This window comes from Fringilla coelebs (genome assembly GCF_963513975.1).
Source record: "Fringilla coelebs genome assembly, chromosome: Z".
Taxonomy (NCBI): domain Eukaryota; kingdom Metazoa; phylum Chordata; class Aves; order Passeriformes; family Fringillidae; genus Fringilla; species Fringilla coelebs.
The window spans coordinates 37,129,369-37,155,788 of record NC_140031.1 but is presented as its reverse complement, the minus strand read 5'-3'; the positions used below and the strand labels follow the sequence as shown (position 1 = coordinate 37,155,788).

At 37.9% G+C, this 26,420-nt stretch overlaps 1 protein-coding gene across 4 annotated transcripts; it reads left to right on the top strand.

The window, feature by feature from the left end:
• UBQLN1 (ubiquilin 1) lies at positions 1-26,420 on the top strand. Of its 4 annotated transcripts, none has more exons than XM_084225239.1 (11): positions 1-395; positions 12,239-12,390; positions 16,163-16,278; positions 17,691-17,953; positions 18,655-18,813; positions 19,416-19,653; positions 20,155-20,297; positions 21,201-21,284; positions 23,718-23,833; positions 24,148-24,316; positions 25,104-26,420. In XM_084225239.1, exons 1-11 carry the CDS (start codon positions 231-233, stop codon positions 25,254-25,256), a joined length of 1,758 nt encoding a protein of 585 aa, XP_084081365.1. In that variant the 5' UTR covers positions 1-230; the 3' UTR covers positions 25,257-26,420. The 4 variants fall into 4 exon arrangements, with proteins under 4 accessions (XP_084081365.1, XP_084081364.1, XP_084081367.1 ...); XM_084225238.1 differs by having other exon boundaries at positions 25,101-26,420; XM_084225241.1 differs by lacking the exon at positions 21,201-21,284.

The following is a 26,420-nucleotide window of genomic DNA, read 5'->3' as shown; positions in this document are numbered from 1 at the left end:
CCAAGCCGTTTCCGGTGTCGCGGGCGCGGCGGGAGCGCTCGGCTGGAGCCGCCGGGAGCCGGCGGCCAGGCCCCCTGCCCGGCGCTGCCCTGTCCCGCGCTGCCCTGTCCTGCCTTGTCCTGTCCCGTCCTGTCCTGTCCCGTCCCGCCCCGCCCTGCCCCGCTCTGCCTCGCCCCGACCCGCTCTGCCTCGCCCCGACCCGCTCTGCCTCGGCCCGCCCGCACACGGCAATGTCGGACAGAGCGGAGGGGCCCGCGGGAGGCCCCCCTGGCTCCCCCGGCTCCCCCACCCGCGACTCCGCCGGTGTCTCCGAGCCGCGGATCATCAAAGTTACGGTGAAGACTCCCAAGGAGAAGGAGGAGTTCGCCGTTTCCGAGACCAGCAGCATCCGGCAGGTGAGGGGCGGCGGAGGAAGCTGGGGGGTCGGCGGGGCCACGCTGGGGCCGGGGCCGAGCGGAGCGCCGCCCGGCAGGGGAGCGCCGGCCTGCGGCTCCCGCCTCCGGCAGCGCGGGGCGAGGGCCCTGCCCGGTGACAAAGCAGCTTTTGCTTGCCCGAGTCGCACCGAGCGCTGTTGGTCGAGCACCAGCACCGATCCTGGCCCAGAAGAGGACTGCTGCCATCTGAGGCTAACGGGGGTAGTGGAGAAATGTGCCGCCTCGTACCCTCCTCACCGACTTTTCTGTTGCACCGCAGAGGGCCGACTTGGAAGGTGCATGTGGCTTATTCCTGAAGTGATTGAGTCGTAGAATCGTTTGCATTGGAAGGAGACATTAAAAATCTTACAGTTCCCCTGCCGTAGGCAGGAACATCTTCAGCTAGACCAGGTTGCTCAAAGCCCCGTTCAACCTGGCTTGGAACACTTCCAGGGATGGGCCATCCACAGCTTCTCTGGGCAGCCTGTTTCAGTGCCTCACCACCTCCACAGTAAAGAATTTTTTTGTAATTGCTAATCTAAACCTACTGTCTTTCACTTCGAAGCTATTGCCCCTTGTTCTGTCAGCACATGTTCTTGCAAACAGTCTTGCCTCATCCTTCCTGTAAGTTCCCTTCAGGTACTGGAAGGCCACAATTAGGTCACCCGAAAGCCTTCTCTTCTCTCATTTTCTAGCTGTGAGTTGTCCTGTTGAGTTGGCTGGTTTTGGTGATAGTTGTCTCACTGGCTGGCTAACATGACTGTAGAAAACATACACAGTCACTTGTATCTCTCTGTTTCCAGTGTTTATTTTGTTCTAACATTGTCTTTAAAAACAGCGAGTCAGCCTTCAACTTTGGGAAGCTGTAGCCTTGCACTGTGTTTGTAAAATCTGCAGTCTCCTGTACTTTGGTGTGCTAGTTACAGATATGGTACTTAGCATGGCGTGGCTGTGTCAGATAACCAAGGTGTTAGGGATTTTGTGCCTTCCTGTGAAAGTCTGTTCCCCAGCTGCCTCTGTCTTGAACTAGTGACACCTGCTGATTCATTGACACTGTTTCCTGCAAGTCTTCTAGTTTTGTAGAAGGTTTGCTGTGCAAGTATTGACTAAAACTTCATTTATTTAAATTAGAAAGCAACAAATCATAGAAAAGATGCTATCAAAATGTAAAAACGCAGTGTCCTGCTTATAAAGAATGTAGACATCACTAGATTCAGAACTTTCTTCATTTTTCATAGGATTTCCCAATTTTCTCCTTGAAATGGCTTGAAATGTGGCAATTTTGTGGTATTCCACAATTTTTTTTTGTGCGTCATTGGTATTGCAGACCTCATCAAAAAAAGATTACACGTCTGAAAGCACCACTAATGTCTAGATACAAAACTTGGCATCATTCTTTAAGTGTGAGCTGAAGGATGCTGTCTCGTTAATAGAAGAGATACAAAAGATGGAGGAAAGGCTCTGAAATTTCAAACGTAGTGCTAGCACTTCAACTAGACTGTCAGAGTTTTTTATCACCTAGCTGCTGTGAATAGAGAAAATGCTAATATTTCTTTCAATTTTTGTTTGTCATTGAGTCTAATCTACATTCAGTTTGGTTTTGTGGTTTGTTGGGTTTTTTTCCTTTTTTTTTTTTTTCTTTTGTATGTCAGTGTTTGGGCTAGAAGTGTCCCAGACCTGAGTTTCATTGTGATTTAATCCAGCTGCCAATGCATTGAAGCTGCTTTCTTGTCTTCTCTAGTCTTTTGGCAGCTGCAGTGTTGTGTGCTGTGAGCTACTCTGTCTGCAAGCTTGATCTAGGCATTTCTCCCAAAAGTAAAATTACTGTGTTTGCTTTTTAATGTTGTCCACTGCTTTCCCAGCAATCTCAGTCTGAAAGGGGTGCTTTTCATTTCTCTGTTCTCCACAGATTTGTGAGCAGCATCAATGCAGTTTTTGTAAAAGTCTTTGCAGTTTTGGGGCTTTTGTTTTGTTAGGATATTTCAAAAGAGAGATTCATAAACTGAACCTAACTGAGGATTGTGTTTGTCCTGTAAAGCAGTCAGCCATTAGTTGGGTCCTTTGGAAATAATAAACAGATTTACTCTGGCTGTGAATTTTGTAATACATTTCACTTTTAACAGGTTTGTTTCATATTTGAATACCAGTGGAGCTGCCAGGTTTTCAAAGTAACAGTTGTCATAAACTGAAATGGTTGTACAACCTGTCAAGAGTATGACTTTTTACTGAAAGCAGTCATGCAAGTTTAGGGAATTAACAGAGGACACTACTTCAGATGTCTTTGTTGACTACAGTTATCTTAAACTGTGAGTGTTGTCTCTCTTGGAACTGTAGTTAATATATTGGGTCTGCAGTTATAACAATTCTTGTGAAGTAGGATTGCCCTGCTGGGTTGACCATTGGAGTGAAGTCCCAGGCAGTGTAACAGCACTAAAAAATGCACTGTCGCTGTAGTGTGACTAATATTGGCTTTTTCTCTTAAATTGCAAAAATGAGCTGTTGATAATAATAAGAATCAACAGTAGATGCAATGTTTCTAGAACCAGTCGTGAAAATAGGTTAATCTCAAATACCAGGCAAGTTGCACATCTGTTCAAATGCATTTGTGATCAGCAAGTGGTTTGTACAGTTGAGATAGGTGGGCCAGTAACTTGTAGACTGAAAAAAAAGCCAAAAAAACACAGCAAAAGAAACTCCCTCAGAATATTTCTGTAGCTAACATTAGAATTTAAAGAATTGAGTTGTTTATTTCTATATGGTCATTTCAGGACACTGCTAGAACATGAACCTAGATTTTCTAGGAAAATAGTTTGTGTCATCACAAATTTAGGGGTAAAAAAATTAAATTTTTTGTTTCCCCATTAATGTAAACCATGTCTGCCACTTTTCTGCAAGATTTCTTCCTGTATTGGAAGACTTCAGCAGAATAGATTTGTTACTGTGATCATGTGTTGTGCAGCTAGAACACTGAGTATGCAGATTGGTATGGAAAACAAACTAAGTACAAAGCTACTCTGGGAGATCAGTTGATTTAAACTGCTGTCTGTCTTTTCTTTGAAAATTATTTGATTGTGCTTAGCACAGTTTGGCTCAGTATTAGGAGAAGGACCAAATATTTGCATTCTTGACTGGGTATGATACTGGTCTTTCTCAGAGCAGAGACTTAATGAATACATGATGGGTAAAAGATGAGTACCTATAAATTTGTTGACTTTAGCTGACCCTGACAGTGCTGATACTCCAGCTCACTAAAACTGTCTCTTGTCTTGTGTTTTCTTCCGTTGGTTTCTTTTCTGAGTTTGTGGCAGTACAGTCTTTGCAATTTCTTGCTTAACAGAGTTATCTTAATGTGTTTGGTAAAGCCTGTATATAAAGAAAAAGTTTGCTCATTTTAGGAGTGATTCATGTCTTAGTGGGTGCCTTGAATTGTTTGAGTATTGAGGTGTTGGAACTGGTTACGTGGAAAAAGTTTTTTTACCTTCATAATTTAGAATAAGGGAGTTTTAGAAGAGTTAAAGCTTGCTAATGCTTCTTGATGCTGTTTTAGTTCCCTGTGTTGACATCTGCTGTATTTGTCAGTTAATTATAACTGGTCCAGAATTACTGTCTGTGCATGTGTAGCACACTGAAAGATACTCAGTAGTCCATTCTGTGAGCCTTCCAACTCTGAGCCTGAGTAACACGTCTAGCTGTGTGTTATTAACTGCTGGGCCAACAAACAGTGGATACAGTAAATCTGTGCTAATAATTTCAGAAACTTAAAGTTCTTTCAGAGAATGATTGCCTGTCCTTTGATTATATGAAAATTTCAGAGCACTGCCCACCAGGAAGAGTTAGTGAAATTGAGTTTAGCTCCACAGAAAACAGATTAGATCCTTTTGCAGGTTTAGGGCTTGCCCCCCCACCCCCCCCTTTTTTGTTTAGCTTCAGCCTTTAAATAGAAATCTCTTCAGTGTGAAATACAGTTTTCAGTAAAAGCATATTTCACAGTTTCTAGTGTTTTTTAAAGTAGGTGAACACAAATGTGCTTTCTGCACTAGACTAAATTATAGATAAAAATCCTTGAATTACTTAATTTTAAGTGTACTTGTATCCACTGTGTTGAGACTACTGATTTTTGTCAAGTGGAAAGCTTCTAAATTTTTGATTGAAATTACAGTACTGTTTATGGTTGAAACTTTAAATCCATAAATCCAGGATTTCATTTTTGTGCCTGGATCTCATAATCCCAAATTTGTAATCTTCTGGTTTATGAAGAACACACAGGTGTAAATGTTAAATTGTTAAAGCTTTGGGTAGTTTGGTAGTGGAGCATCTTTCCTGGTTTGCATATGCTTTTAGTATTCTATGTAATGTTTTCCCTTTCAAGAAACTGTATTTTAGGAACAATTCTTTTACCATGATCCAGTTCTGTTTCACTGTTTTTCTGTAGTCCAGGGATTACTGAATGCTACAAACAAAATAGGTTGAAACAATATAGTGGAATCCAGTCTGCTCTTTGTTTCCAGGATTGTGATTCAGGTTTCTGTCGTTTCTCAGGTGTCTCAAGGCACGTACATACACAAAGCATTTAGTGTTAGATTTTCCATCGTCTGGTGTCTCAGTGCTTTGTAACACATCTGTGTGATTCTTTATGGAGTCTGCCTCGTGGTATACTCTGATTATACTTCTTTCTTAACCTGGGCAGAATTGTTTTAGAGCAATGGTAGGTGATTATTTGATAGAAGAACCTTCAGAAGTAAAAGTATATTGACTTTCATTGGCTTAGGTAGATGTAACTCAGAGTTATCAGTGGCCATAGTACTCAAGAGGTGTTTTCTGATAAAATACTGGCAAACAGAGTAAAATAAGAAAACCTAATTAAGTAGTAGTTGAAGTGTCTTTTGTGTAGATACCTCTCTGCATAATAGTAAGACATTCATATTTTAAATTATTTTTAAAAAACATTATCTATGTCAGATGCATTTGTCCTGTGAGTTTGTTTTGCTAAAATCCCTCACCTAAAATCACTCAGTCAGGGGTGTCACACAGTTTTAAAAAATTGCCATGTGTACAGTTCAAAATTGCCAACAGCATAGAACATCTTAATGAATAATTAGCTCTGGTAAAAGTGTCATGTAAAGATTTTAAAAACCAATCAATATTTTAATCAAGTGACTATAAACCTTGTCTCTGTAAAAAGGGTCATTGTCTGGGAGTAAAGATAGGGTAAAATCTTAAGAATTTGGAAGATATGGTGACATATCTTTGGTGACTGATTTTGACTGGAATAGAGCTAATCTTCTTAGTAGTTGATATGGTGCTGTGTTTTGTATTAGGTGCAAAAATAATCTTGGTAACACACTGATTTTCGCTCTTCCTAAACTGTGTTTTTTTTTCTAGGAGTGTTACTCCCTAACTCAGTGACCCCACTGAGACTTTCCAAACCACACTGGCTCTCTCCCTCCCTCTCTCCACCTTTTCCTCTCTCTCCCCCCACCCCACCCCGAGAAAAGTTGAAGCATTTTCTATTTTTTCGAAGTGCTAAAACCTCAATGAATTAACTTGAATCATAGTGGCCTGTAACTTACAAAGCTTTTTTCTCTTTTCACTCTTCTTAAGTTGTCAGTCAACCCAAGGCATGCTGGAGGGGAGAGTTGGAAGCACAAAAGGTCAAGATCACAGGTCGAGATAAGAACAATTTACTGGAAACAGTAATGAGATAAGAAAACAAATATTAACAGCAACAATACTAATGACAGAGGGTGCAAGAAAATCAATGATTGACACAAAAAAACTCCCTTGATTACTGACAATACTGGACATCTCCCTCCACCATGTTTTCTTGACCAGAACCCCTTCTCCCCTTCTCTGTGGAAGAGATTGCATTTCCCCAGCTGCTGTCAAGGACAAGAGGTGGTATAGAATAACCTCTGGGTCCAAGCCATACCCCCTCCTGGCTTCTGCAAAAATTAACCTGTGGCGATACCAGTGGTCAGTTTCTCTGGGTCTGGATTGAAGGCACTTGAGATGGTAGTTCAGACTCAAGTGTTTATTATTTCTTATCAGTAAAACAGACTCACTACTGTGAGTTTGGCAGCTTTTCATTAAGGCACAAAATGGCTAACAATCTCTTATTACAATGTCTTTTAAAACTAAACTATCCAATTAAGAACTGACTAGATTATTTTCCCTTTTAACCCAAGGACTGATCCCAAAGAGCCCACAATGCGGGCTTTCTGCCCAATTACAGAATGCCACCCAAACCCGTGAAGAAGGAAGAAGCATGAAGAAGAAACCAAGGATGACACCCTGTGCCCTCCATCTTGCTTGCATCCACAACATACTAAAAATCCCAAAACCTAAATTTCTCACCAAGTGATACACCTACACTACTCTCTATAATCTATTTCACACTTTTGTGGATTCTAGTCTTATTTTGAAGTCTAGGAAACTTTCTCCATGAATGAGGCTCAAAGTCAGTGCTCCCCTGGGGGTCAGGGCACCCCAGAGCAGACAGAAAAATATCCCCAGTGCCCTGGGTTTCCACATTACCCCTTTCTTGGCCTGAGCCAGGACAGTGCTTATTTTTGGTTTGTATTGCTTTGCCAGTGATCAGGTACATAACAAAACAGGGAGAGAGTAGATTGCGAAGTGCTTTTATGGAAGAAGCGTTGCCTCTCCCTCCAAACAAAGGCTTGGAGAAGTGTAGTGGCTTGCTGAAGAATCCCTGAAGGGAATAGAAATGGCTAGAGCTTGAGTTGTGAGCTCTTTACCAATACCATGCGCTGCTGCAGTTTGCCCTTTATGCACTGCTAGCCTTTTAAGCTCATCAAGAGTCTGACTTTGAGTTTTGAAATGTGGGGTTTTTTGTGAGTTTCATTTGATTGCAGACATTTGAGGAAATAATTTTATTATGAAACTAGCATGGGTCATTGGCAAAGCCACCATAAGATAGTAACTCCATTAAGACCTGGAAGACAGTACTCTTACATAGGAGCCTTATTTTATGTGTTCTTTCTAGCTATGCTTTATCTGTTGTGGGCCAAAAGTGCTTGTATTCCTGCTTGAAATGGCGAATTCTTGTCTTCCTTCCTGTATAGTGTCCTAGAGTTGTGCAATGAAGCCCTGTTTTTACTGATTCACTATAAGTCAGTTGTACGATGTCCAGGTCATGATTCATGCCAAAAAGAAACCACAGCTATCAGCTGTGGCCATGAGTGTGTTTGGTTCCTTACTTCTCGGGTCAAGGCGACATGTAACCATTAATTATGTTGTATAAAAGAAAGCTGGAGCTCATCAAAGTTTACTTCTGAGACTGCTCAGTGTGGGTGTAAAACAGACTGTAGTTCAGTCAATATGCTTAACTGTGTATGTTGTTAAGAATGACAGTTGAAAGTTTAAATATTACGGGCGTGTTTTGAAACAGCAACGCCAAATAAGGTAATGCTGTTTCAAAATCTCTTTTTGTAGTAGAACTATTTGAGAAACTGCTGAGAATGAAAACTGCAGTTCAGCCTTCTATGTACAAACATTTGCTTCCATGGCCACCTCTATTGTGTTCAAAAAAGAGTTTCCTGTGGGGAGAGTCAGCAACCTTACTTTTTTTCACAGTCATCTAGGTAAATTTGTAGCTTAACATTGTCAAAGTAGTTGAAGTTTTTAGGGACCTGTTTTATGTTACTTTCAATGGACTTGGATGTTAATTGCCCAAGACGTCTTCCAGGTTGTTACTGTAATTTAATTTTTAAATATGACTTACTAAGCTGAGGTTGAGAGAATTTGGGAAAGTATTTTTAAATTTATTTGTTTTCCTCTTTTTATTACTTTATCACAACACTTTGTTTTGTGAGTGGATAATAAGATTATTACAGTTGCTGTAATAATCATACAGTTGGTGACATCATAAAATGAGTCAACAGAAGCTTTTGAAACATTATATGGTTGTAATATGTCAAAGGAGAGTTTGAATGTTAATACTTTCACTTTACCTGGAATAACACTTTACCAGGTTCTTCCAAGGCCAGGTTGTCAGATGTTAATACATTAATGTTTAAATTGTGGATCTGCTCTGGAAAGTGACAGTGCAAAACAATATCTGGTTTAGTCAGCTGTTCTACTTGATGTGTATTCAGATATTTGCTTTGTTTGGTCACAAAGTGTTTAAGTAGTTCAGGCACCAGTATGCATTTGTTCTACACTAGACATCAGCATTTTATGGTGTCCATCTGTACCTTGAAAAAAGCTTGAGAGGCAATCAAGTTGAGCAGGTGTATTGAAAGTCCTGGATTGCTTCAGAGAGTTGGGGTTTTTTTCCCATATGTCTTAACAGTGAGCAAAAAAAGGCAGTTTTGTTAATGGTGATTATTTTTAAGTTGCTATGAAGATAATGGTATTTGGCATGGAATTGAAAGTATAAAGAAGTGCTGGTGTGCTGCTAAAAAGCAAGTGAGTGTTCTCAATATGAAAAACTATACTGCTTTTGTATTTCAAAGCAAAAAAAAAAGTTTATGTAAACAAGTTTACATGAGGTATAATGACAATTTGGGCAAAGTCCTTCAACAGCACAAGCTTTGAATTTGTTCTAATTAGTTTTAAATCTACAAGTTGCCATGCTTTGAGGAGAATGTAACCTTGAATCAACTCACTTGGGTTAAGAATGCTTTTTACTTTTCTCCCTAGCAAAACCAGGCCTCTGTCTAGACATTAGTCCAGTGTTTTAGTCTGATTCCCACTGTGTTTCTCTCCAAGTATTTTTCTAATAATCATGGGAAAAAATGACATGATTTTACATTATTTTTACTGTATCCAGTTACTAGAGGAGTACAGTGAACTAATTTCCATGAATACATAGGTTTCAAGTATGTTGAAACATTATTTTCACAACTCTGGGTTCTTTTCTATGCCCAGATATGACTGAATACCTTTGTAGTACCACAAAGCATAGTATTATTGCGATGAAGTAAAACTTGCATTTAGAACAATAAAGCAAATGAGCTGACATTGTTGGTTGAATTGTTACATGATCTTTAAAAGGATGAGTCACTGCATTAGGAGCCAGTGATGCTGAACTCCTTCTGCTTTTGGTTTTCCCAGTGGATGAAGTATTTTAACTGTAATTTACTGATACTGTTACTTAGTTATGTTGTGCAAACTGAAGACCTAAACAAGACCAAAATTATTTTTTCTAGAACTGCCTGAATTTCCGTCGTCATAATCTGTCATGGTTTAAACCCAGCCAGCAATTCTCATGCAACTGCTTCCTCACTTTCCTCCTACCTAGTGAAATGGGGAAGAGAGTAAAAAAAAAAAACAACTCAGTGATTGATATGAGAACAGTTTAATATTTAAAACAACAGCAGTAATAAAAATAACAACAACAATCATAGCAATGGACAAGAGAGAGAGAGGAGTAAAACCCAAGAGAAACAAATGATGCACAGTACAGTGGCTCAGCAACCACTGTCTGATGCCCAGCCTGTTCCCTTCACTGGCAAATGCTCCAGCCACACTGCCCAAGTTGGTGAAAGCAGGGGCTGGGAGAATGAAGAACCATCCTCTGTAGAAGATCAGTTTCAAGACCCATGGGATCTTATGAGATACTTCCATGGGCCCTGAGAGAACTGGGCAAGAAAGTAGCTAAGCCACTAGCCATCATATTTGCAAGGTTGTAGCAGTTCTCCGTGGAAGTTCCCACAGACTGGAAAAGGCAAAACAGAACATCCATATATTTTTGGGAAGGGAAATTGGGAAGACTCAGGGAACTACAGGTTGGTCAGTCTTACCTCAGTGCCTAGCAGGATCATGGAACAGAACCTTCTCGAAATTATGCTAAGGAACGTGGAAAGTAAGGAGAAGATTGGTGACAGTCAACACAGTTTCACTAAGGACAAATGTGATGGTTTCCTGTGGTGGTGTTGCAGTGGTGGCAGGTGATGGAAAAGTGAGTGATATCGTCTACCTGCACATATGTGGAGTGACACTGTGCCACATTGCTTGTCTCTAAACTGGAGACAGATGGTTTTGACAAATGGACTACTCAGTGAATAATGAATTTAAAGGGCTGTGGTGAATGGCTTATTGTCCAAGTGGAGACCAGTGACGAGTGGTGTCCTTAGGGATCAGTACAGGGGCAAGCACTATTTTACATCTTTGTCAGTAATATAGACATTGGAATTGAGTGAACCCCAACAACGTGTGCCAATCAGTGTGATATGAATGAGGTGCTGGAGGAAAGGGATGCAATCCTTGCCAGGCTTGAGAGGTGAACCTCATGAAGTTCAACAAGGCCAATTGCAAGGTCCTACACTTGGTTTGGGGCAATCCCAAATACAAATACAGGCAGGATGGGGAACAGCCATGAGGAGAAGGACTTGGAGGTGCTGGTGGATGAGAGGCTGGACATGACCCAGCAATGTGTTCTCACAGCCCAGAAAGTTGATTGTATCCCGGGCTGCATCCAAAGCAACCTGGCCAGCAGGGTGAGCGAGGAGGATTCTGCCCCTCTGCTTTGTTCTAGTGAGACTCCTCCTGGAGTGCCGCATCCAGCTCTGAAGACCCCGGCAGAGGAAGACACAGACCTGTTGGAGTGAGTGGGGAAGAGGCCACCAAGATAATCAGGGGCTGGAGTCCATGTCCTGTCAACACAGGCTGAGAGACTTCTGTTCATCATGGAGAAGAGAAGCTCCAAGGAGACCTTAGATCTGCCTTTCAGTGGCCAAAAGGGACTTACATGAAAGATGGTGAGGGACTTTTTACAAAGGCATGGAGTGATGATATGAGGGTAATCACTTTGCCCTCTTTAATATTAAGAAGAAATTCTTTACTGTGAAGACACTGGTACAGGTTGCCCAGAGAAGGTGTGGATGCCCCACTGCAGGAAGCATTCAAAGCCAGACTGAACTTTGAGTAACCTGGTCTAGGGAAAGGTGTTCCTACCCTTGGCAGAGGAGTTGGAAATAGATGATCTTTACATTTCTTGTCAACAATGTTTTTAGGATTCTGTCTTCCATATGCGTAGATGATTTTTCTCCCTCTGCCTCAGGAAAAAAAAAATCAAGTGTATGAAGCTAATCTGTTATTTAAGGTGTTTTTGACAGTTAACACTTGGCAAGCAGTCTCTTTTGTAAAAGGTCTTGTATGGTAATGATTTCTCAATGAATGAAAAATGTGTTTATTCACTGTGACCTGGGCTGTAACTTCATTTAATGTAGCTGTATCATGCATTGAATGAGAAAGCAGAGCCACCTAAAATACAACTTTTGTCTGTGTGGAAAGGAATGCTAGTTTTGGCGCATGGAAGGAAGGCAGCAAAAATACATCTAAGGAGAGAGTATGCTCAGTTCAAGCAAAAGTCTGGACGGATTTATCCTCTTTATGGCATTGTGTCATCAATCCTTCAGCAATGGATAGTTTCAGTGGTATGCACATTTGTATGTGTGTATTTGCTAGTATATAATTATTTGCGTACTTTGCCATGTATATACATATGGGTGTGTTTAAGTACTGTGTATACTAGTAGGTATTTATATCATGGATGCATGCTTGATTGAAGTCACAGTAGTCTTCAAAAGAAATCAGATTTTTGTTGTCACGACTTACGTAACTAATGATCTAGATGTGAAATTCTTCAGATTTCTATTTCTGAATAACAATGAAATATTTCCCATCTTCCTATGGACAGAAAGAACTTCAGGAAACAAAAGTATTTCTGGTTTGTGAAATACAGAATATGCAATACCAGTGAGGTAGTATAGCAAATGTAAAAAACAGGTTGTTCTTTAATTATTTTTAAAAATTGCAGTTCAGTATTTAATTATATAAATGTATAATATTGTTTCATTTAGTTCAAGGAAGAAATCTCTAAGCGTTTCAAGTCCCACACTGATCAGCTTGTGTTGATATTTGCTGGAAAAATTTTAAAAGATCAAGATACTTTGACTCAGCATGGAATTCATGATGGACTCACTGTTCACCTGGTTATCAAAACACAGAACAGGTAATCTTAATAACAAGTGGTCTTCTGTTTACCTCTAGAGAAGTTAAAGTACTCTGCATTATTAATAGCTTTCTGTTGGGCAAAACTAGATTTGACTAAATCACGTTAATCAGCTCCTTAGTTACAGCTGCTGCAGGACAACAGTGAAATTATGAAATTACAGTGTTTTTAAAATTTATTTCATATTTAATTTGGTTTATGTTTTTAAATACTTTTGTTTTTCTTGAGGTTGTTTTTTGGGGGTATTTTTTTGGTTGGTTGGTTAGTTTCTGTTATATAGCTTTTTTTTTTTTTTTTTGTTCCAGCTATGTTTTGGCTTCACAGTTGTTAGATATCATCTCTTACTATCCATTAATATATGTTATGCAGATTTTCTTTTCACATATGAAAACTTGCAGTGAATCTTTTCTTTCTTATTTTCTCTGCAGTGAATTTTCTTTCCTTGTTTTACCAACACACTGAGTAAAGACTCTGTTTTGGTAAAAAAAGGAAAGAAAATTTTTGGGAACTGCTTTATTATAAAGCAGTCTAAATAGACTTTCTGTTTAAATAGACTTTCGATTTTAAGGAGTTTTGGGATGTTGTTTTTTTGGGGTTTTTTTTTGGTCTGTTTTGTTTTGGTGTTTTGTTTGGTTTGGTTTTTTCCTTTGGTGAAGAAGCATTAGAGTGATGGTAAAAAAGCTGTATGAGTTAGCTATGGTGTGTGTACTTCCTGTGAAGTGCCCAAAAATCTTTCCAACAAGTAGAGCAGTAGATCCCTCAAAAGCAGTTTGATATTAGTCAATAACATATTCATTCTTTTAGCGTGAAAGTGGTTTTGCTTCTGTTCTACTTAGGTCTTTTCTGTTTATGGTGAGGATCCCCTCTGATGTGAAAATGTCATATGTTGAAGGAAAGAGCATGAAGTATAGGAGAGAACAGAAGTAGGCTTTCCCTTTCAAGGCCTTACCAAGACACAAAGGATGGCTAGTAACATTAGCATTAAATACAAATTCTTGTTGAAATTAGTATCATTAGCATTAAATGTAGGTACTTTTTGAAATTGATACTTTCAGTTCTATATTCATGCCCTGGAAGGGTTATGTTCTCTGTCCTGGAGTCAAAATACATGTTTGTACTGTCGGAGGTCTCCCTTTCCTGCCCTGTGCTTCCTCCACCTGAAATTTAGTCTGTTACAAGCCATGCCAGTCTTGAATATGGTATTAGGTGATACTGCCGTTCAGTTCCTTTTGCATTTGAATGAGTATTCTGCTGTTGCTATTTTTTTTGTTGCTTTTTTTGCCTTAGTCTTAAGTGTGACAGAGAGGTGCCATGAGTACTACCAGGAGGATGCTTTGACTTGCACAGTCTTCAGAGGGGTTTGGACCTACTATAGCTATACATACTGAAATACCCTTGCCAGCCTCTTGGACCTTCTTGCACTTTGCCTCTGAGCAGAGGAACCCTCAGGAACACAAATGTCAAATGTGTGGCTTTTGGGGAATTTTAGGTGTTCCTGCATCTGTCTTATCAGCATTGCACGCCATGTCTTCATTCATGCCTGCTTTTTTTTGAATCATTTTAGAAGACTGTATTTCTATGATCTGCAGAATGTTTTAATCATGTCTGGGAAAATGAAGTATGGACTAAGAGCTACAGATCCCTTTGCATGTAAATGTGCTGTGTTCAAATCATGCATTGAAGTTTTCACCTACTGGCTTTGCTTGAATAAACTAAAAACATGGTAAAACCTGCTGGAGAGAATGAAAATCAGCATTGTCCTGAAATATCTCAGTTGTATTCCTGCTAAAATATTTATATTTTATGCTTGTCTTGAAATACAAGATTTAGATCCTGCCAGTGTGGCCTGGCACATGCTGATTTTTGGCCATGACTATCAAGATTGATTTGTTCCCAGGTACTTTATGCTATGCCATTTACTTTTCTGTTGACTCTTGTTGTTACTGTTGCTGCTGTGTATCTGAAAAAGTAAAAGTTATTTTCCAAAACTGGATCTGAAAGTGATCTTTTCCCTTCCAAACTATGTTACTAGATTTTTAATTTCAAACTATATCCCAGCCCTCATATATCCCAGCCAAATGCTTGTATAAAAAAAGATTACTTTTTCTACTATGCTACATTTTCCAGACTGCTACAGACTTTCAGTGCAATCTTGTAACCTATCTTCTATACTGTCAGAATAGCAGCGAGTGATTGGCAATGGGCAGTGAAGATATATAGAATTTCTGAATAGAGTTCCAGGTCAACAGGTGTCATTTGTTCACAAGTGCTGGGAGGAAACATAATGGCAAAATGGGTATAAAAGGCGATGTGCACTTGACAGGAATATCGGTGAAAGACTGGAGGCTCACAGGCTCATTGTGACGCTCACAATGAACCATTATCTTCAGAGACTATGCCCCAATTTGCATGGGAGCGCTACTGAACTTCAACTTTCACTGTCATCTACTTTTCTGTCACATTTTTGAGAACCTTTCATGTCTACTACATGAAGCAGCATAGTTGCTTCTCAAAATAGTTTCTCAGTTAAAAATACAAATAGGATTTGATGCTTTTTTTTTTTTTTAATTTTGCTTATTGAGGGAAGATGTGTATGTTTTCTAGATGGAAGAAAACTCAATATCTCTAGCAGGAGAATCACGATCAGTATACAGTCTATAATCTTTCTTATTCAAGTTACAGGTGCTTGGCCAGTTATAGTCATCTTGTATTCAAAGTTTGCAGTTGCTGATAATGAAGTTAAAGAACTCTTAGAAACCTCAGGAGTATCTGCTTTTAAAGCATTTTTTTTTTTTTGTATGGTTGGATTTATTTTTTGATGTTTGCTTGAGTAGAGCAAGTGTTATGTTATAGGAGAAAGGTCCTTCAAGGTGAACTGAAATATGGAGTCTAGCGTACTGCCAAATTCTCAAATATTTTTGTGATGTCTGAATTCATAGTTTTAAAAAGTATTTTATTCTGTAGTACTGCAAATGTAGACATTTATTGATTGTTGAACCACAGTGGAGAATTGGTTTGGATTTCAAAGTAGTCTCTTTTCTTTAGAACAGAGAGGTCAGGTTAGCTTTATTCAAGCTCGATTCCTTGATCTCTTTTACTACATGGCAATGTTTGTCTTTCTGCCTGCAGTAGAAGAGTGTGGCAGTTACACAGCCTGGGCAGCCTTTAGTATCTGTGCTAAATTATGCTGGCTTTAGCTTCATGTGATTTCATTATCACATGAAGCTAAAGCCAGCATAATTTAGTGCAGGTAATATCATTATTTTGAAATCTTAAAGGTTTGAGAGTTTGAGATTTGTCTTCTAATAAAATGTGACATTAATTGAATTTCACATTCAATAAAGCACCCTATTAGAGATGTGGCATGAAATAAATTCTGCATTAAATTTGTCAGGCTTTATTTCTTGAAGGTGTGGGCATGTTATTAGTAGTATGTGAGTATAGTGAAATAAGACATGGATCCTTAAAGGACAGAGAAAACAATTAATTGGCAAGCATCATGGGAGAGGATGAGAAGGTGGTAATGGCTGCAGTGATACTGATCTGTTTTTTCACTATTTGAAACTACTGTTCTGCAAAACTGATGACATGACAGGTGTCTGAGAAAGATTTATTAGAGGAAGTCATCTGGTGATAACTGGGGTTATCCCTGGGTTTTGACCAAGAATCAAAATGTTATTTAAGATTCTGAAGTATAACACTTCAGCTACATTTAATGGCACTACTTAAAATAACTTGTTACACTCTATAAAGTTTTAAAATTTCTTTTTAGATCACAAGAGCACCCAACTCAACAGGCAAACACCACTGGGAGTACTGCTACTACATCAACATCAAGCAGTAGCACCTCAACACCAGCATCAACAAATACTAATCCCTTTGGCTTGGGTAAGAATATTTCTTAGGTAGAATGGTGGGTATCTTCTCTTGGATTCCGATCATTGTCCCCAAAGCTTTATTACAATGTAGACAAAACTTGAAAAACAAAACCCAAACAAACCCAAACCCAAACAAACATGTCAGATATCTGTAATCAAAAGATTGATTACAGATATATATTGAATTGGCTGTAGAAGGTTTCTGATCAGTCAGTCACCAGAAGAGAGTTGTTTCATTAGTTTTATATAGAATCATGAAATAGTTTGGGTTGGAAGGGATATCTTTTAAGGCGATCTAGTCCAGCCTCTGTACAATTAGCTGGGGCATCTTTTACCAGACTAAGTTGCTCAGAGCCCCATCCAATGTGACCTTGAAAGTTTCCAGAGATAGGGCACCCATCACCTCCCTGGATAAACTGTGCCAGTGTTTCACCACAAACTTCACTACAAGATTTGTACTGTTTTACCTTCAATGGTAAGGTGCTACTGATGTTTTATTTTGGCCCTATGGGTAATGAAATGCCTTCCGGTGTCCTTGTGCTACTTAAAAGTGCATCTGAATTCCTGTTATGTGAATACAGATGAATCATAGAAGTTTGGACCTTTGACATGAGGCCAAGATCTGCAATAAAAGCAACAAAATTGCTGCTAATCTTACAATTAAGTATTTCTCAGGTTTCAAGTCTGATAGTATTACGAGTCTTCACTTCTAAGAATGAAGAGGCTGCAGTCTGTTGACTTAAAAATTATAACCTGTTTCCATAGTTGTGGTGGGGTTTTGTTTCATTCTTTTTTGTCTTTTTTTTTTGCATTTGGGAGGGGCAAAGAGATAGAATTGGAAAAGCCAATTATAGTAAGCAGATGATTTAAAAGTTTTAATGGTTCTTTGGTCTGTCTAGTACCTTCTGAAACTTTTTATCGGGATTCAGCAAAGGACAAAAATTCAAAATGTAATTTGGTTTTGGTGCATTATTACCTACAGGAACACAGGCATTTAAGTAGAATTGGGAATATTACACATATTGGGAGTTCACTCTTTGTTATAGTCTAACCAAGAGGAGACAGATAAATGATTATTACAAATGCAATTGTTAAATGTTGCTGGAGGGAGTGGGACATGGACCTAAAGCCCCCAAACTCAAACATTTCTTGTATCTTGGCTTCGGAAAAATAGAAGAAAAGTTGTTAGAATTATAAAAAATTTTATTTAAGAATAAAGTTTGTTGGATTTTTAGTTATGTGTCTTGTTCTTTAAGGAAGCATACCCTTAGTGAATAACTCCTGAACAGTCTTGAAAAAGATGGGACTTTCCATTCATTTTTGTTACTTTGAAGTATGAGATATGTTCAAGTGTTTTGTATTTAGAAAAAATCTGGATGTGATTGGAAGTATAGTCAGTCACATTTTTTCATCCTCTTGAAGGTGGCCTTGGAGGTTTGGCAGGCCTGAGTAGCCTGGGCTTAAATACTTCAAACTTCTCCGAGTTGCAAAGTCAGATGCAGCGACAACTTATGTCCAACCCGGAAATGATGGTTCAGATAATGGAGAATCCATTTGTTCAGAGCATGCTTTCAAATCCCGACCTGATGAGGCAGTTAATTATGGCTAACCCTCAAATGCAGCAACTGATACAGAGAAATCCAGAAATCAGTCACATGCTGAATAATCCAGATATAATGAGACAGGTATGTAGAAAGATCAGTTCATGACTTGTGATTCTGCTTTTATGTAAACAACAGAGCAGGAATTGGACATGCTTAGTAGAGTGTGTAAACATTCTTAAAGTATTTAGTCTTAGTCAAAATCCATAAAAGGTTGCTATAGACAACCAGTGTCTACATTTCGTGTTGTTAATGTCCAAAATAGACTGATATTTCAGAAAATCTGCTGCATAGTTTTTGAAAGTCATTGAAAACATGTCTTCTGAGGCTAGAACTGGTTGTGGCTGTCTGCCCTTGAAACCTGTTGTCTAGCCAGCAATTTTACCATAAGTAGTAATTCTCCAAAATACTGCATATTTTCGTTGTGTCTCACTGTGGGTAATTCTAAATGCTTTTTAAATTAAAAGATAAATAAGATATATTGTGTAGCAAAATGTACCAAAACCCAAAGAGATTAATAAATGCTTTTGAAATTGTATGTATTTATTTTAAATTTCATACTATAGGCTGCCTGCTGTAGTGATGTTAGAAATAGTAAGAATTATGGTAGAATGCTGGCTAAATACTGAATTGTGTTGATTCACACTCCGCTGACTGGTTGATTCAGCTCTATTCATAATTTTAAACTGAGTAAGACAGGGGTAACTGAGATATTGCCAAATGCTGACGTTTTCACTTTAGAATGGATTTCTTATTAATGCAGATTAAACGTTCCACTTCTCTAGACACTAGAACTTGCTAGAAACCCTGCAATGATGCAGGAAATGATGCGAAACCAGGACCGAGCGTTGAGCAACCTTGAAAGTATACCAGGGGGATACAATGCCTTGCGGCGTATGTACACAGACATTCAGGAGCCGATACTGAATGCAGCACAGGAACAGGTGAGAAAAGGTTACAAATGGCACAGAAAGGAAATACTTTTTTTTTTTACATAAAAGAATTTAAGTAATTCAAATTTCCAGATGCTTACTTGACAAAACAGTTCTTGAAACTTGAAGTTATGTAGCCTTTTACTCTTGAAAGAGCTTTCAAAATCCTGTGTTGTTCTGAGCCTGAAGAAATACAGCTATCACTTTGTGTGATTGAGAAGCTATTTAAAGTTAATACATTTGTTTGTTACTTAATTTTTAATTCATTTAATTCACTGCCTTAAGATTTGGAGGTACAGTAAAATCCTTTTAAGGAGGTGTTTAGGTACTTTTAACTGAAGGGGAGAAGAATAAAAGACTTTCAAGTCAGGAACCAGTATGCAAGACACAATTTTACTCTGATCAAAATACAATGCAGTAGCAACACTACTTCAAAAAGAAACATGATTTAATTTTTGGGGGGGGCGGTTCTAGTATCTCTCAGTGTGTCTTTTCACAATATTTACTTTTAATTACTGTAGACTAGTGAGTGCAACTGATTAGAAGCCATAGACATTTATTTTCATGTCTGATTTAGAAATTTGTAGGTGATAAGTGTTTGCTTTCCTTTGTAGTTTGGAGGTAACCCATTTGCTTCTTTAGTAAGCAATGCATCAGCAGGAGGAGACAATCAGCCATCTCGTACAGAAAATAGAGATCCTCTGCCAAATCCATGGGCTCCTCAGTCCAGCTCACAGACTTCCACAACAAATACCAGCACTAGCGGTGAGAGCAGTGGCAGCAGTAATGCTGAAAATAGCACTTCAGGCACAACGGGACAGAGCTCAACTGGACCGAATTTGGGACTTGGAGGTGTGTTTGTTACTGCAACTGTATATATTTGCACATACTTGCAAGCTTACTGAAATTATTCTTTCATTAGGCAGAGAGTTTTGTATTCAGTTCTTATTGCTATTTACTTTTGTAGAACATTTTACCATTATTAAAGTCCTCTGAGGAAAAATAGAAAAAAATAAAAAAAAATGAAAAATAATCTGAGTGATAATAATACCTTATTATCCTTGATGCCTTAAAATAGTAAAGGTAGTGTGGCTGCAGATGTATTGTAATAATTTTTCTGTTCTAAGGCAAATGGGAAAACAGCTAATAATGTGGATAGTTGATGGGAGTGTTGGGTACAATGCCTGTCTTTAACTTCAAGAGTAGATGTGTCTGTAAGTAGAACTGCACTGAGGTAAGTTTCAGGGTCTTAAACTCATGAAAACCAAGTGGTTATATTCTAGGTTTAGATAATCTACTTTCTCTGATGGTAGTCAGAATGCTTACTAACATGCCCTTTACCTTTTCTTTAAGCTGGTATGTTCAACACACCAGGAATGCAGAGCTTATTACAGCAGATAACAGAAAATCCACAACTTATGCAGAATATGTTGTCTGCACCCTACATGAGAAGCATGATGCAATCGTTAAGCCAGAATCCTGATCTTGCAGTACAGGTAAATTGCATTTAGTATAGTAATATATTATGTATTAAAGTAAAAAAAGACAAAACTTAACAGCTCAACAATTGCCTGTGGCAAATGAGCCAATTTTTAGTGTTAATTCCTAAGTCAATGAAATTATTAGCTGCTTACTTTCAACAATTTGTTGCCTTGAGTTTCTTCAATGTGTAGCTGGATATCATGCCTGATTTGCTTCAGAAATCATTGTGGGGTTGTGTATGTTTTGCACAGCCCTAAACTTGTGATCCAGCATTAGACAAAACAAGTGCTTTGGTTATGAAATAATGTAGAGAGCTAACGGTAAATAAATACCTCCTCTAGTCTGGGAGAAGTGAAGGGAGGGGACTTTGTGCCCTATCTGGATATTACTCTGGTTTTAACTTCTCATTTTTGACCTGTGACTCACTGTAAAAGTGGAGATGCTTTTTTTTGAATGGTGTTGTAGAAGTGCTCTGAATTTTTATTTAAAATGGTAATATTGAAATTCAAATTCTGAACTGACATTGAAAAAATATTACCTCTTTTGTGTTAAATACTCTCTTGGAAATGTCCTTGACTTCAGGTGATATTACAGCAAAACTATTACTTAGATTTGTAGTGGAGACAACAGAAAAGGATTTTCTTATAATGCTTGGCAAGACTGCCTTATTTTTATCTGGAAATCCATTCACTTACAAGAAAAAAAAGAACCAGTGAAGCAAAAAAAAAAAAAAACAAAAACCCAACAAAAACCAAAAAAACGACAAACACCCCCAGAAAGTCTTGGCCAAAGGAGTAGATGATTATTTTTCTGTGAGGTAATTTTCATAGACTATTACTGTATTATCCATAGTTGTTTGAAAACCTCCAGTGGTTTTTACTGCTTGATCTTTGAAGTTAAATGTTTTTGTCCTATAGATGATGTTGAATAATCCTTTATTTGTTGGAAATCCTCAACTTCAGGAACAAATGAGACAACAACTTCCAACTTTCCTTCAGCAAGTAAGATGAGATAATAGCTCTTAATGAAGGTCTTCAAGTCAATGAGCAATATTTTTGGTAAACTGGTGCCTGTCTCTGATTTGGCTAATAGATAGATTCTGTAATATATTCTCATTAGCTTTAGATACTAAGTTGGATTGTCCCTTGATAATATTCTTGCTAATGTCTCCATCTCTTTCAAAAGTTAAACCTGACTGTTATCTGTGACTAGCACAATCACTAAGATTTTTTCTTTGTGCTTCTTGCTTAGAAGGAATAAAATGGTTATACTGCACACCAGCCAGAAAACACCTGTTTGTGACAAGATTTGTTTCACAAATTAAAAAGAATAGTTCTTTTCACATTACTAGTTAAAGTTTCAGTATGCTTTTCTCATACCTCTTCAAACTGCATTAAATATTTGGAAAAGAGGTCCTTGAGCATGTCTTGAAAGACCTAAGTCATTAGCTAATTTAAAAGAAATGGGTTCTTTAGTCTTTCCTGGAGAGATTGCTCCACCATTGTCTTCCGCTCATACCAACATTGTGTTTGCAGCCCAGGTATCTGCTTGTTATTAGTTGCCACAATGTGTAGTAGTACTTGTTTCTTAAATAGAAGCAAGCAATATTCTTGTAGGAATTGACAACCTAATCCACTGCATGAGTTCTGTCATTAGGCAGTCCTTGCAAATCAGTGTAAATATGCGTTGCCAAGATCTAACTGCGCACGGGAGGTTTTATGAGTAATATAATGAGCATGTACATGAATTACAGTAGCATGTTCAGTGTTCAGAAGATACTGTTTATATTGTTTGAACCATATGAATGGCTGTGGTGTTTTGTATTGCCACTGCTTTGTAGTGACTCAGTAGTAGCTGAGGACCTAGTACATTTGTTTTGAAATCTGTGAGTAATTGGTAATTAATGAATGCACAGTAGGAATCATATCTATTTCCTTTGTCTATCTCTTTCTGTTATCACCCCCTTGGAATTTATCTGCACAAATAGTTCTCTGTTGTATTCACTGTCTGAAGTTAGATGATTAGCAGCATTAGTAGGTGAGATGTGAAGTGGAGAAATAGCTGGATATTCTCAGAATGTTGGTAATATTTCAGCTTGTGTTTTCTTGCTTATTTACCTGTGTTTATATTATGGGACTGGGAGACAGAAACCATGGAATCTGCATAATGGAAGGCATCTTTTGTAATTAAGGGCAATTGCCCAGCAGAACTAGGGAAGAATGGCTGGTGCTGGAATTAATAACATTAATAGAGATGAGATCCAGGTCACCTAAGTGCTCTAAGAATTATTGGGCCAGCATTTATGTTGGACAGCTTCAAATATCAGACAGTAAGTCAAAATTTAAATATTTTCATAAAGTAGTTGTAGCAGCTTTCTTTGGAGACCCCAAAATGTTTACCTCTTTAAATCTGAGTAATCTTTTCCATCTACTATACATTTATTTGTTGTCTTTTAACTATCGTGAAGATAAAAGTCCAAGAGATTAATGGAGAATATTAATTGCTCTTCTGAAGTCTCTTTAGGCACTCAGTTGAGAGTTCTTCATGTCCAGTTCTGCAGTTCTGCTCTGCAGTAGAGGAAGTTTCACCTTAATCTGTAATTTCTACATTAACCAAATGTGGTTTTTCAGCAAAAGTAATCTGGTCTAGTTGCCAGGGGAAAGCTGCCAAGATTACTAAGCCTATATACTCTTTGGTCTGATTACCAAAACCATATTATTTGTAACTGAAACATTGCTTTTCATGTACCTGTTGCATCTCTATGCAAAGGTAAGCATAAGCTACTAGTTTTGACTTTGTGTCTAAAATAATGAGCGTTTTGGATGCTTCATTTCAGAAATAAAAAGAATTTGCCTTCTAAATTATTTGATTTAGCCAATTTGTAATTGAAGTCACATTAGACTGAGAATCCTTGAATATTAAACATTTGCTTGCTGGTATATTTTCCAGTATGTTTGTTTACATTTCAGGCTGTAAGAGCACTACAGATAAGAAGATATGTAGAAATAGTCACAATCAAATTGCTGTGATCGGAAATGAGCTCGGAAAAAGGAGCTTAGTACTTTTTCTTAGGTAGTTTTTGGTCAAGTTTCATCATGTTCAGCCTTGTTGCTTACTAGTAGTATGATATAGGAGACTAATTCTAAAATAATGTACTAACACAGTCTTAATGGCCTTTGAAAGATTGAGGTCTGTAATGAAAAATACTTCTCCTTGTATAATTTTTGTTCAAGAGGCTTTTTCTACATCTGGAGAGTTCATTCATCACCTTCTATGGAAGTTTTCTCACAGAAGAAAAAAAAAATGAAGGATTTCCTGTAATATTCAACTACAAAATCAAAAGCCAAGTTCTGAAATTAGATTCTATGAGACATCTAGCAATAAAAATTACCTTGGAACATCTACATATAATGAAGTTTCTCTCCTTCTCTTAGATGCAGAATCCTGACACGTTATCAGCTATGTCAAACCCCAGAGCAATGCAGGCTCTGCTACAGATTCAGCAGGGCTTGCAGACATTAGCAACAGAAGCACCGGGGCTTATACCAGGGTAAGAATTGATCTTACAAATTTGGACAGGAAGTCTTCCCTTGTTTTGGTTACTCTTTTTAGATTTAGAGATTTATACAGTCTTTATTAAAGATTCATCCTCTTGCCTTTTTTAGTTTAACCAGTTTTTTTTTAGAATCTGTCACATTTGTCTGCTGTGCAATTCTAAACAGTGATAACTCTGGTCTTTTTCTCAGTACTTCACTCCAATTGTTATCCTCTCTTTGACAGAATTTGTACCCACTAATTAATGAGAAGAGACAAACTAGTATTTATTATTCAAGCAATGTATTTCTTTTTCTGTAACTTATTCAGGTTTAATCCTGGTTTGGGTGGAGGGGGAAGCAGCGGAGCTCCTACAGCATCCACTGTACCTAGTTCTGTTTCTACTGAAAATACAAGTCCAGCTTCAGGAACTGCTGAACCTGATCACCAACAGTTTGTCCACCAGATGTTGCAGGCACTTGCTGGTGCAAATGCTCAGGTAATGTACATTATTATATTCTAGATATTTTTGCTTTAATTCTTAATTGTAAAACACTGGGAAGAAGACAGATAGTTGAGGGGAGAGACCACTGGATGCTTCTAGTCAAAGGTCAGTAGAGGAGTAAAAGTGCTATTGCAGCTGTGCAAGTAAATACTGAAAAAAATCCTCTGCCCTGATTAAAAACATGCCTCTGAAGGTCATACCATTAAGATAATGCAGAATTTTGCTATGAGTTTGTGTAATCAGGATCTTCCTATAAAGCACAGCTAACAGTTTGGCTTAGACTCAAGCTTTCTAACAATCAGGATTTTGGGAATTTTAGTCAGCAGATACTTGGGAGAGTTACAGAAGAGGTGATTTTTATGTTGAGGAAAAACAAAGCCTGTGATGTTCAAGATTGCTGACAACAACATAATCTTTGCTGTTCCACACTGTTAGGTTGAACTCTGTTTTGTTTTAAAAAGCCAGCTATAAGCATATCTTTAAGAAACTGTTAATGGGACATACATGTACCCAGTTTAATTTGGATCCTCCACTATCAGTCAGTTTTTCCTGGAGTTCAGGAATGGTATAGAAGTGTAGATAATTTGACGTTGCTGACTTGTTAAAAAAAAAATTTCTTTAGTTGCTAATTGAATTTATCTGAATATATTTTTTGGAACTTCAAAAAGGTGTAGTCAAAAATTAGAAAAGACAGAGTGGTGCGGAACCCACCTGTGTTTAAATTGTGTATTTTGCTAAATATATATTATGCTTTTATAGCTTGAAATTTTGTTCTTAGCAGTTACAAAATCCAGAAGTTCGATTTCAGCAACAACTGGAACAGCTGAGCGCAATGGGCTTTCTGAACCGTGAAGCAAATTTACAAGCACTAATAGCAACAGGAGGAGACATCAATGCAGCTATTGAAAGGCTGCTTGGCTCTCAGCCTTCATAGCAGTGTTTCTTTTAACTTGAAAAAATGTAATTTATTTTTGATAACAGCTCTTTAATCTTTCAAATTGCTTTATTTCATTCTGACTCTTGGGATTGTCTTGTTATAACTAAAACCAGTCTGATGCATTTGAAGGTGGAGTGCAGTAGTTTTCTTCAGACATTGGGAATCAATGCATTTTCACTTTTGAGTGCATCAGTTCTTCTGTTCAGCATCATTTGTGATTTTTTGGAAACAGTATCAGCTTTCACAGTTGGATGAACAAGTTTTGTCTGACCTACAAATGGCCAATTTATTTACTAATTAAACAGTATCCTTCAGTAGTAATTTATGTAGATTACACATTAAAAAGGAAACAAATTAATTGAAGCTGTGGGTACCAATACTGCTTATTGTGATTTTGGCATGTTTTTTTTCCTTGACTAGCAAAATGCTGGAAGATTTATACCACTTCAGTAATCTACCATTTTTTGCTTTAATTTGTATAAGGTATAAACACAATATATACAACAGAGACAGCTAATTTCTAGAGATGTACACAATACAATAGAGTGAAATTGTAAGCAATGAAAAAAATAAACAACACCCCCCCCAAAGCAACAACAAAAAAACCCCCAACCCACCCCCCCCCGCAAAAAAAAAAAAAAGAAAACCAACAAAAAAACCCCCCAAAAAACACACAAAACAAAAAAACAAAACAAAACAAAAAAATAACAAAAAAACAGGAAAAAGGGTCATAGGACTTGAATTTGGTGTAGAACTGTCCAGGATCTTTGGTAACTATCTGAGAAAAAATGCTTAAGCAACTTCAGTTAAAATATGCTAGAATTTCTGTTCTGGTTGTCTCTTTACATTTAACTGTACAGAAACTTGCATTATAACATTATTTCAATATTCACAGTTAACTGTAAATTACTTTTGTCATTGTCCAAATTAAAGAGCCACAGTCCTGTGCTCTGGAATTGCTTCTATGGCTATTTGGCTTGTTCCACTGAGATTTTTACATGTATTCTGATTTGTAATTGGAAAAATTACTTCTATTCATGGTCATGTGATACTCTAATTACTTTTAACCACCAAGTAAAAAAATACTGTATAGCTTTTGAGTTTCTATTGGTAGTTACTTCTCTTGTGCACAGGTAATAAATGAATTAAAAAAAATCTTTA